The 13460-nt window shown below is 36.9% G+C and overlaps 1 protein-coding gene across 1 annotated transcript in view; it reads left to right on the top strand.

The window, feature by feature from the left end:
- Positions 1–13460, top strand: part of LOC139959022 (uncharacterized) — a 35301-nt gene that overhangs the window by 2776 nt on the left and 19065 nt on the right. Inside the window, exons 2-5 of the mRNA XM_071956534.1 lie at positions 2161–2342; positions 3502–3630; positions 10181–10385; positions 11255–11319. Of these exons, the coding sequence (XP_071812635.1) occupies positions 2237–2342; positions 3502–3630; positions 10181–10385; positions 11255–11319 (505 nt within the window). The 5' untranslated portion in view covers positions 2161–2236. The remainder of the gene's footprint in view (positions 1–2160; positions 2343–3501; positions 3631–10180; positions 10386–11254; positions 11320–13460) is intronic.

A 13460-nucleotide genomic window follows, 5' to 3' on the forward strand; every position in this document is an offset into this window, starting at 1 on the left:
CGAAAGTTGTTCTATTATACAAATAAAATACATGTTTCTCGTACTGAGATCTGAAGGGAAAAAACGGGCGGCTATCGTTCTTCTTTTCATGCGCTAATACTATAGTATAGTTTGGAATATGTGGCAACCTTTACGTGATTTCAGAAATGGCTCCTGTTCTTGGAAAAATGACTCCCAGTCATTATTCATTTTCTTATATTAATGTTCTTATTATTATTGTATATTATTATATTTTTCATTTCACTATTGGTTATGATACTTCAGGTCCTCGGGAGAAGTTAGCTTTACGCTAACCGAGTTAAATAAATATACGGAGATTTGATCACGGGTGCCAATTTGTATCTACGGATGCCCTTAAAATAACATTCAATGCTAACAGCATCCTCCTATTCTTATGAGGCGAATAGCACATAATATCAATAGGATGGTCGGTGGGAGGTACCTTAGATTATGAAATTGTGTTGCGGGCGCTGAGCGAGTGTATGGAGGGCCCGAATGCCCGACATTTTTTATTTTTTATTTATTCGCATTTTTATCCAGGGTTGCTTATTCAGCAAAAGCTGGTTTCCAATAAGGCCCTGCTTTTTACATTCAACGTTATACATAAAAAGTAAAACATAGCAATACAAAAACAATTAAATGTACAGATACAAAACAATTAAAGCTGTAAAGTGGAGACAACTACAAAAAAAATGGAAATAAAAGAATTATCAAAAATTGGGCTTGCAAATAATAACTGGAAAGTTTTGGAAACCAACACTATGCTAGTTATTTCAACATGCGCGTTGAAACTTTCAGTACCCAAGAGCTGATATAATGTAATAGCTGAACAAAGTCAGGAAGCAATATAAAAAAATATATATATTGTAAAAAAACAGCAAATAAGATTCATAATGCAAAAGTTATCATTGTAATCACTCTTTGGTGAAAGGATTGGTGTGCCTATACGACATGAAATTGAAACACAGTAGAAGACTTTCAGTTAATCTCAAATAGTTTTCCATCCAGTTCACATGCATCATGGACTCGCAATAACATAGAGAATATAATTTTGCCCTTCAGCTATGTATTTGCCAGGCATAAAGCTTACACATCAACCTTGTGTTTAACTGCCTTTATATAAGCAATGTAGCAACTTTTCTCTCATCCTAAATCTGTGTTATAGAAACATAGTTACAACTTCTTAAGATAGTTGAGGTCTTGACATGTACAAAGGTGAGTTTTAAATACAAGTCTTCCACTCAACACAGTACATATTAAGAAGTCAATAGACTCAATACCATTTCAGCTATATACACTCTATACTGTCTTGATTGCTCATTGAAGTGCATATAATCCTTATGTCCTGTGAAACTTTGGTTTAATTAAATTAGTTCGCATAAGCGATCTTGTGGTCATTCTGATCTTGCAAAACCTGCTCAACCATGTGTGGTATAGCCAGATAAGCAGCCACTATGCAGGGGCGTAGCGAAGGGGTTTTTGTTGGGGGGGGGGGGTGTGGATAATTTGATTTGCCGACGGATCTGGAAGTGGTGACTGAAATGGGGGAGGGGTCTAAGGGGAGGGGGTTCCCCCTCCCCTTTGGAAATTTTTTAGTTTTGAAACGTCCTTAGATGCAATCTGGTGCATATTTTAAGTCAAATTTGATTTGCCGACGGATCTGGAAGTGGTGATTGAAATGGGGGAGGGGTCTAAGGGTAGGGGGTCTACCCCTCCCCTTTGGAAAATTTTTAGTTTTGAAACGTCCTTAGATGCAATCTGGTGCATATTTTAAGTCAAATTTGGCACGGAAGAAGCTCCCGTTCTCCTTTTCTCTATTCAGCTTTCCTTCCCCTTCCGCTCTCTTCACCTTTTCTCCTTTTGCCGACAGACCCCAAATTTGCCGACAGCGACCAAATTATTGGGGGGGTGTGACACCCCCCACACCCCCCGCTCGCTACGCCCCTGCCACTATGCAACAATTCAAGTTCAAATTTTGCACCTTCGGTGTAAGGGGACTGTTTCCCTAATGTGAGGCTTCCCTTAATTGTTCCAAGAATTATTAAAAGAAAATTGCCATGTATAATCATTATGCACTGGCAAATATCTTGTTTGGTTTCAATTCAGGATAGCTGATTTACAATTCAGTGTTATTTGTGGAAACCTTCTTCTATATTACAGAGAGTGATTACAAGGTAATTTAACATATATGGTATAGTAGACATCATCTCAGGTTCATTCAGTCCTAAGTGTCGGTATGGATTTTCCACTGCGGTTCTTGATATTGATTGCTGTACTGGTCCATACTTCAGTGACTCAGATCTCTCAGAGAACAGTAACGACACCAACAGTAGTCAATGTATGTAAGTGCACCTCTTTATTCATATTGTCATGATGTTTATTAAAATTATTTGTAAGTCACAATTAAATGAAGAAAAAGATAAGAGATAAAATTTCATACTAATTTTGACCTTGAGTCATTCAAATTAGCCTCCCTTAGGCTAAATTAACCCATTGCTGAAAAAGCCCCTGAAGGCGTGAAGAATTTTGTTGATCTAGAAGAGCCTTTTGGTAATGAAAATGTACCAAAATATTCTTTTTGTTTTTGTAAGTAAGCAGTGCCAATATTTTTCATTTTAGCAGAAGCATTTGTTGAAAATACAAACAATAATGTGCCATGCATGTTCTTGATAAATTGTTAAAACTGTAGTTAAAAATTTATTCAATTTGTTGAGAACCATTCCAATACTGGAATTTGGTAATGAGAAATGCACAGAGGATCCATTTATAACTTTTGCTGGAAAGTAGTTAATTGTTTGCGTAAAATGTTGGCTCCCTCATGAGAGATTGCATTGCAATTATTAAAAACAGAATCTGATCAAACTTTGTATTTTTTCCATTTCATTTCCAAACACATTAACTACAGAGCAATGGCCCAGAGTAAAGTTTGCTTACAAATTTATGATGTTTACGCATAAAAACACGGTGGCTAATGAATCTTGTTATTCTGTAGGGCATTAAAAAATGAGGAACTTTATTTGCAATTACATGGTCATTACTTGTCTAGCAATTGTCCAGTCATCCTACTACTCTTACTTTCTAGTCCATTTTGTTAAACTGTTTATTCCTAACTGTGTTGGTTTGCTTTGTAAAGGCTGGTTCTCACAATGAAAGCTGCAGTGAAAGTGTGCATATATATCCTATCTTGATTATCAATGCCAACAAATTTGGGAAATTTGCACCCAATTTATTATTATATTCATTTTTCTTCATTTAATGGATCTGTTTCAAGTCCAGAATGAACATGAATAACATGTGCCTGCTTTTGTCATTCCTTTCCTTCATTTCTCCCACTTTTGATCTCCCTTTTCTACTTTTTCATTTGTTACATTTGTCCATTTTTTCCCTTTTGTAGTTATAAAAGTACAAAAGTTTTGCTGTAAGAAATATACTGTAAGGCATAATCCCGTACATTTATGTCAAATTTACAATAACATTTATTTATGTTTCATTTAATGTTAGTCTGTGAGCCAGCCGGCCTATCTGGTCCAGGAGTCAGATGTAACACAACAGGTCTGTGCATCCCATTGGCAGCTATATGTGATAACCATGACAACTGCGGTGATGGGGAGGATGAATTGCAGTGTCCCGGTAAATACAGACATATTCAGTTTACATTGATTTCAGTGAAGGTTCTTTATAGTGACAGAAATATTATTAAATATTGATAAAATAAGTACAAAATTATTGTTGACCACTTTGCATTTTGTATGGTATATATGCAAATAACTCAAAGCAATGTATGCTTTATTGTTTCTGTACATGACTGCATTTATCTTGCATGGTCTATTAAGGAGGTCATTTTTAGCTGATTTTTTTTTTCAGAACAAATGCTTGTATACTATTACTAATTGCTATAATTTCCTATTGAAAAATATGTATGCAGTGGTTGCTATTATTATTGTATATTCAATACTGTTCATGTAGGCTGTTGTAGTGTAATATTATGGATTATATTTAATTGATGCTATAACGTTCCTTGAAGTTCCTTAGCTACTATGGATTTTTGGTCTCTGTCTTAATGAGTACAAGAACCCTATGCTTTTCTGTGAAGTTCAATTCGATCAAAGTCTGAAAAAGTGAAAATGAATCACAAAGCCAACTTAGACAACAACCCCAAGTTGGGCGAGATCCATATTTAACAATTCACTCTACCTGACACTATACACGGAGTTCTATTGTGTAATATAATAGTGTGTAATATGTTGAATTCAAAGGGATATACTTTAGAAAAGTACATTAGTATTCAGTTTTGAGCTTGTACACAGTCCAAAAGTTGCATTAGTACTCCCATGGTACTTGATGAGGACAAATAAATAATGCTTACTGCTGGAAAGTCAATACCCATAAAACTGCGATTTCGAGCTCTACTTGTGAACATGCTTGAAGATAGAGTCATATTCTAGTACAACCAGACAGTGAGGGAAACTAAATTTATATGATAGTAATATGAGCAGAACATGTATTCTATATAAATGTATATATACAAATATAAAGATAGATAAATATATCTATACGTATATATATTGATACACATGTATATAGATATAGATATATATATCTATCTTTATATTTCTATATATACCATTAAATCCTGCCTTTGGTCGACATCTGTTAAAAGTTAACATTTGGTGGACAAAAGTTGTATATATATATCTGTAAAAACACGTGTAATTGAGTAAATGAATGCCAAGGCACACTTCTACGGAACCCCTTTGCCATTCCTTCATCTGTCTTTTTTACTACATAGTCCGTTAGAGAATTACACTTTTTGGGCCTTGATTGGTGTCCCATTAGCGTATTTTATATAAATTGTGTATGATAGGGGGTCTTTGTATATTAAGTCATTTCTAAGGGACGGTATATGTCTACTTAAAACCCTCATTTTGAGTGGACAAAGTTATATCTTCATAAAACTAATGGAAAAGCTATAATTGTAGAGATTTGACTAATTCTAACCAAGATCTGGACATTAAGGGTGAATCATTGACCCTTTGATTGAATACCTTCTGTTGGACTACTACCAACCGAAATTGAATCACCTCACCACAAATGATGTGCGAATGATGTGCTGAAAGTGCATTTAATAGTTTATATATCTAACATGAATTTGTTAGAATGACAGAAATGTTGCAAATTTATAAATGGACTTAATTCACACTTGTCCAGGATCGTGTTGGAGGAAGGTGTGGTGAACTTGGTCCTTCCTCGAATTTCAAGGGATGAGGCCACTATATGTTGGACCCATTTTTTTAAAAGGATAGTAGAATGTCTGAGACGTAAGATGTTAGGTGAAATAATTTCACTCGTGAGGTCTGGAGCAGCGACCTTTGTAACTCCTCCTCATCCCTCTGTGAATAATGTACAAAATGGTTTTAAGCAGACTGTTAGCCAATAAAATCATCTGAAATTACATCTTAGCCTGCTAAGGCAGAAATTTTCCAAAAGAAACTTGTAGTGTCTCCTGTGCACTCAGTTCCGCAAAAAAAGTTCTTTCACTAGTAAGTGGTTTATAATTAGTGAAAAATAGTCTTCATACGTTGCTTGTTATCAAAATGACAACCACAATAACATGATGTTTGATTAATTTTAGGGATTGAAGGAAATGTGTTTTGGTATTTTCTTTTTATATATTCCTAAAGTTTCAAACTTCAGTCTGTGAATAGTGACCAGTCGTAACTGCGATCGATGGTTTGGTCCTAACTGAGATAACAGGGAAATTGCACATATTGTTGATAATGGATTCCACACTTTATTCAACATAAACAGAACTTCACTGCCATCATTCTAAGACCATCTAGACGAAGGATAGGCTTTGAATGCAATGAGCTTGGTTGATGGTATCGATTGCAGAAATATTGAGCAATATTCCGCATGTCAATTTTCTCCTAAGTCGTAAATGGAGAGTGGATTTTTCGATGTGGCAAGAATTTCCCAAAGTGGCAGGTTGACTCATTGAAATTTTTTCCGAGGATTGCTATGCACAATATTGGGCTCATGAAACGATACTATGTTATAAATACCATACACACACAAAACACAAGAAACCAAACATTAAAGTAGGTCCTGTCTAAATTGCAAACAAAATTATATTGCTTCCTCTAAGAAAAATGCAAGCATACCATGCAAAAGTAAAACAAAGGAAGGCAGACAGACCATGCAAACAACCTTTCTGATTTTGTTGAAACAAAAAAACAAAAGTCATAATAAGAAATTCAAGGCAGTTGAAGTTTGAAATACCTACAGAATACCTCCACTTTTTCTTAAGTCAAAAACATGAGTGTGAATTACATCTTGATCTCAGTGAGCTTGAATCGAGGGAGAAATATATTTTTTAGTTAAGTTGACTAGCCTAATTAAGAGCTCTCTGATGGTGAGGAATGGCAACAAGTAGCTGTTATCATTTCTACAATTTCCAGTTTTTGACTTATGACATGCACACAGCCTCCCCCCCACCCCCCGACAAGTAAATTGCAATGTATCCAAGTTTTTACATGTTTTTCTTTTCACAAAAGTGTAAAAATTGTGCACCAAGTGGCTCCATGGGGGTTTTCATGTTTGAAAAATCTCCAGGCTCTGAGGGGAAATGTACGATCCTCAGAACCCCCTTACACTACGTACACGAGACATGCTGCGCACGCGGAGGTACACATTCAAACATTCCCAAAGGAAATCATGCGTATGCCCATAGAGACGATTGTTCCAATCTCATTATAGTATGTATTCAATCTTGATAAGGAAGATTAAAAGTCTCTTTGAGGAACTATGCCATCAGGATATCAGTACAAGAAATCTAAGAAAATTGGCAGTCGATCATATTGGGGGCAATGCAGAATATATTGGATGCAATACAAGGTTTTGAAGCAGTCTACTTATTCTGGCTGGAGTTCCTTCTAGAGTGCAGTTTTGGCTCACCCCTGTGATGTCAGAGTCTAAGACAACACTGATAAAATGGAAATATATCCCTTATATATCCCTTAGTGCCAAGTAACTTTGCACTCATGACCTGTTACCTAGAGTAGCTGACATTAAGACCCAGCATGAACTGTCACTTTCCAGAGACCAGAAATGAAAATATTTATATTATGAAACTCAAAACATAACTTTTCTTTTAAGTTGGCTTGTTCAATATTAAAACAATTACAAGGCAGTGAAAGTTAATTTTTAAATAACCATACTGAAACCTACCAAATTAATTTATATAATCCCAATTGATAACAGAGAATTAATATTGCCTCTTGTGCAAGACCAGGAATGAAAATGCTTAAAATATGCAGCTCCAGATATAAGTTTTAAAAAAGTTTGTTTTTTCTACAACATAACTTCTGGAAGTACCATCAGCAGTTTGGTTTAACATCTTGGCGGTGTGAAATACAATGATAGAGAAACAAACTTAACCTTCTTGAAAGTGAGTTAGAAACTTGACAACACAAATTGGGGATGTTTATGACCACTTTGCATTAAAATGTGCATTGTAAGTTATATATTACAGCCTGTCTTTTATATGGTTGTGGACATAACCACCTGTAGAAATTATGCTAATTTCATGTCAAGAGTATGGACTACATATCTGTGTTGCATTAAGTTTTATTAATGTTTGTGTCAACTGCTTCACTAGTGTATGATACAACTACTCTAAAATACAATTGCTATTAAAAGCTTTGCAATGAAAATATACCTATCAAACTTTTCTGTGAAACACAAAATACATGAAGTCTTCTTAATTACCCAATTTGAAATCACTATCTTATACGTCTATCTTATATGTGTGATCAGTACCTATGAGTGGTCGCAAATATTGCTCAAACAATACGTGGACACGAAAAGTCCACGAAGTGGCTCAATTTTTAAAATGGAATTTGCCTTGTCCAACATATGTAGACAGCATAATGCCATTGTTTGTTTTTTTAATAGTAAATACATTAAACTGCCAAAAATTCCACTAACTTAAAACTGATATGTTCTGGTAATGATCAAACCTGCAAGGTTTTAGGGGGCTTCACCTCTTAATTCCCATCAGCTTTAGATCATTCACATTCTTTGCCCTCTTTTCCCCATATTACAACTAAAATAGGATGTTAAATGGCAGTCCTATAGGAGCAGAAATGGGTGCAATTGACAATGACATGCCTGCCTTATAATTCTCTGGTCATATTAATATCCAAAAGAATAGGCTCAATATAAAATCTAGTGTTCATTTTTGATCGTCGAACACATGGAAGTGGTTTCAAAAGAGCTTTTGTTGGCTTCCTACTACTTTGGATTCACGAAGGTCAACTATTAAAGTTTGTTGTATGTTCTTGTGGAGACCTTGCAAGTGTTTGCCATCAAACACAATCCCATAAAAATACTATATAGGCTACTTTTATTTGAAATTTAGGCACAAAGGCATTCCTTGAAGAAATTCCACTCAAAATTGATCATGACAAGTGCAAAGTTCAATAATGCAGCCATGAAATAAAAAATCTTTAAGATAGCTAGGTTACAGACAAAACTTTGTGGTACATATGTAGCCTATGTAAGTATGTATGTATGTATTTCCTCCTGCAAGCAGGAATATGAATAAAAAATAAATAAATGTATAATGTATAATTTTTCTCAGCTGGTTCATCAGTTTATATATATTTGTATTAAGGTTTATGAGGAACGATAAATATATAGAGTGAAAAAACGTACCTGACATGCCTATGATAACACTGCTCACCATTTTGTATTTATTGAAAAAAATTTACATTCAACATTTAACATTCAACATTTATGAGCTGCCCACAAAAGTGGCCAAAGGGTATAGCTATATTTATGTATGGGCTACTGAAGAATCTATACTCATGCAATACCTTACTTGATTGCTGATCATATGAACCCATAACTAGTTTGACTCAAATTGTTGGCAATATGTACAATATGGTAAAGTGCGGATGCCTCAAAGTTTGGAACTCAAACATACAGGCCTGAAATAATCTGCAATTTATATAGTATTTCCTCCATGCTTAGAAGAAAGTTGTATTGTAAACAAAACATACATTTATTATCAAAAGGTCTGGGTTATAGATCATGCACATCTTTGCAGATCAGGAAATCCTGTGTGCACTTCTGACAGTAACCGGAAACTTCCTTCACAGAAAAAGTGCAGAACAACTCTCTAGTATAGCCAGGAATGATGAGAAAGGCAACTTTGTTGTAGTGATATCATCTTTTCATTGTCATAGATGTTACTTCCTTCATTGCAAACCTTAATAATGACGAGCTAAGCTTTAAAAATTATGTATCTCTTAATACTGCAGTTTATAATCAGCCTTGAAAGTTAATTGTCAGGACAAAACTTTGAAGAGATATTTTGCGGAAGTCAGTGATCTTAGACAGTGGGGGAGCTAGGGATATTGGTCAGGGGGACGAGAATGGTCTGCAGGGGCGCTTCCGACACTATCTAAGCAGAGCGCCACCACAGGTTGGGGCGTAGGGTACAGAAAATTTTTGAGTAAAGATACTCCCTTGATCGCCGGAAATGACCCTTTCCGGGCCTGGCTAATTTGCAGATAAACGAAGAATAAATAGGTGTCATCGCCAAATTACACCAACAAAATGTAACAAATGTCAATAGGAAGATGAGAGTGCAATAAAAAAGTCAATAACCGCAAATAAGTAAAAAGTGGTAAAGATGAGCTGAAAGGGGCGCCAGCAGTCCATTTGAGTCCGTCAAGGGGAGGGGGCATCCGCCCCCTGACTGTATGGACGCTCCGCCACTGATCTTAGAGAATTATTGACCATCCATTGCCTATTCATCATCCAAATAATCATCTACAATTCATTAACATGCAGTTGAAAGAAGACCGAAATGAGAATTAAAATCATTAATAAAATAAAATAAATAAACACTTTAAAAGGAACTAATATGCATTGTGTAGAATTATAGCAGCATACTTCAATAGTTATATAAGTTTTATTTATTGACTGTATCCATCCTTCATATCTGTCATGGTGTTTTTCACTATACAGAAGCACCTAGGATTACCTTCCTGTCCCAGAATGCATCAGTGATTGTGTAGAATTATAGCAGCATACTTTAAGAGAACTAAATAAGTTTTATTTATTGACTGTATCCATCCTTCATATCTATCATGGTGTTTTTCACTATATACAGAAGCGCCTAGGATTACCTTCCTGTCCCAGAATGCATCAGTGACCCCTGGATATCCTTATGTAGTCATTTGTGTGGCCGAAGGGTATCCCACACCGAATATCACCTGGCTGGAAGACAGCAGCTTGGAATCAATTCCCCAGCAATTTCTCGCTGCCGGAGCATCGTTCATAGTGATACAACTTTCAAGTTCAGAAACATTTACACGGTGAGTTTTTGAGAAAGATAAAAGCTGTGATGTGTCACGTACATCTGATACTGGAGCAGTTGTTTCTCATGAGTTTGATATGCTAACAGCTTAGCTAGGCAAATGAGTGTCTTTCTGGTTACATAATTCACCTATGGGTCTAAATTTGGTAGATATGCTAAAAGGCAGGCATGCACGTTGAACATACTGGGATCCCGCTCCATGTTTTTGCTTGAATTGGGCAAACATATGTTTAATGTTGCTGAAGGTAACATGTGAGTATATACCATATTTAGTGTGATCTTATCCCTCAAAATCTCAAATTAAAAATATTAGGATGTAGCTATGACAAATGGTCTGTTTACCAACCAACTGTGTCATTTTGTTAGAAAATAGTCCAGATCCCTGAAATGCAAAGATATGTTTCTTGTTTATTACAAGTTTTGATAGGATTGGATTTGTGTATGGGGAGTAAAATGCAAGCGAAGAATGAGTCAGTTTGTTCATCAGCAGATATTAATACAAAGTCGGTTTTGGAAAAAAAGGAAACAAAATATCTAAATTACAAAACATTGCATATTCATGACCTTTGATCTATAGTTCTCATATATGTGATATTGATGAAATATTTTGTAATTGAATTCAAGTAAATGTGTAAATATTTGAAACCTCAGCATTACAGATTCCTTCACACTGTCATTCTGCATCTTCTCATCCTCCTTCCTACATCAATTGCATATTGTACAGATACTCTTTTATAAGGATTTTCTGAACAATAACTGCTGTCATATTTTATTTTAGGTTTTTACATACCTGTATATAGTACCATGAATACAGTGTCTATGTCAGTTAACAACCTTCTCTTTTTTTAAATTCTCATCTTTCTGAAGGGTTACATGCAGGGCATCCCAAGGAAGTTTATTTCAAGAGAAAACAGTACAAGTGAGCCTCATAGGTTAGTATCAATGAACTGTTTCAGGATTCCAGTCAGATGGAGAAAGGTCAAAGGTTATACAAACTGGATCACATGTCTTTTCTACAAATCTATTATATACTTGCCACATACCTTCATATACCATGTAACAACACAAAAGCAAAAAGAGAGAATTCACCTCTTTAATTTATAATATCTGAAAGTGAACAAAAAATTACTTTCATGTTTATGCAAACATGTAGCCAAAAACAATTTCAATTTAAAAAAGAGAAATAATGGAGATGGCCAGATAAATATATGCCATTATTAAGAGCTGGTTGTCTTTTCTTTCTGTATTTATTAGGTTGTGATTTTGTGTCAACCTGCAACATTGCAGTCAGTCATATATTACTCAAATATTCAATAACCTTCAAATTTTTCACTAAGATATGATATTAATCTCATATTTCCACACCCTTCAATGTAAATAAGAGATGTATATGGTTACACAAACATTTTGATACTCCAAATTATAACTATAACATATTACTTATTGAATTGTCTAAAGATGTTTTTGAAAATTTATTTATCCCCCCCCCATCTTTCTCTCTTTGCAGTCTGCCTCTGAATATGTTTGTTAAAAATATTATGATCCCTCTTTGAAGTTACAAGCTTTTCACTAGCTATGATAGAGAGAAAGTTTACGACAACTTTTAAATAATGAATTTATTGTTTCTGCTTAATCCAAGTTGATATATAATTTCATCTTGTCAGTTTGTAGGTTTTTAGGTTAACTTTCTAATATGTATCTTGGTATATAGATATATAATATGGTATATATTTTGTATAACTGCAACACAAAATATTGCTTTATTTACTTCGATGCTATGCCCAGGGGACAGCTCCACCCCGGCGAGTGGACCCTTTCGCAACGAACATGAAGGAAGGTTTTTCCACAGGGCAACAATGGGCGGCTCATCTTTGTTTCAGGCGGTCCCACCCTCAGGCCTTCCACATAACGCCAGGTCCCTGTCGCGAAACGGACCGGAAGCTTACATCTTCCCCCTCTTTGCATGATCAGCCATCATAGAGGCCCCGCTGACCCTGGTTCGGGCAAAAGTTCTCCAGCTCCTCGCGGACGAGCCGGCGTTCCTGCCGGACAAACCACAGTCGGTTGTCCCATAGACAGGGGGCGCTGGCTCACCCGGACAGCAAGATCCTACAATTAGATGCCTGGAAATTGTCTGGTGTTCCCTTAGACAGAAAGGACTTTGGCCGCCAGAGTGAGAACAACCGTGGCGACTTACGTTTTCTGCTACGGAGATTCGGAGTATGCCGAACGAGACAGACACTGCCTACCATGGCCTTTCTAACCTTGATCGCCGACTCCTTACTCACACTGTTCCAAGAAGGGAGGCAGGGTTTCGACAATCAAGAACTATCGTTCGGCTATTGCCGCCTTCCATCAGGGGCTTCCTCTACGGCTCCACGCCAGGCAACAACGACACGCCTTGACTAAGGTGCCTTCAGTCCTACGGTTTGTGGGGTGCTGATAGTTCTCGACCCCTTCTTCTTCGCTAGAACCAGGTTTGGGCTCTCCTACCAGGAGACATCATCTTCCCAGAGATCAAGACCTCTTTGACCCCCGAGGACAGACTACAGTATGGTTTCCCATTAGGGCACTGAAGTGGTACCTCAACAGAACACAAGATCTCTTGGGTACTTCGACATCTCTGTTCTTCCTCCTTCGAGTGCCCCACTCAGCAGCCTGGGAGGATACCTTGTCCCGCTGTTTGGTGGAAACCATCCGCCCTCTGGCTACAGGTCCAGGCAGATCCATGGCTCACAACAGCAGGGGTTTCACTGCTTCTACAGCCCTGTTCGCAGGCTTTCCGATAGTGGACATCTGCAAGACGACGGCGTGGAAGACTCCAATCGCTTTGTCGCCTGCTACTTATCGGACATATCACAGGCCGGTTTGGCTTTGGTCGCTCGATGATACGAGCTCCGGGGGTCCCACCCCTCGGGCCTCCCACCATCGGGCAGTGCCACTTAGGTTGTGGGGAGACAGGTAAGTGGGGAACGAAGTAAATATTATAAAACTTACTGGTTTATATATTTACGAGTGACCCACTTACCTGTCTCCATTTCCCGCCACCCTCCCCCGAGGGAGGTGGGACGCA

Source organism: Apostichopus japonicus, chromosome 18 (genome assembly GCF_037975245.1).
Source record: "Apostichopus japonicus isolate 1M-3 chromosome 18, ASM3797524v1, whole genome shotgun sequence".
Lineage (NCBI taxonomy): Eukaryota > Metazoa > Echinodermata > Holothuroidea > Aspidochirotida > Stichopodidae > Apostichopus > Apostichopus japonicus.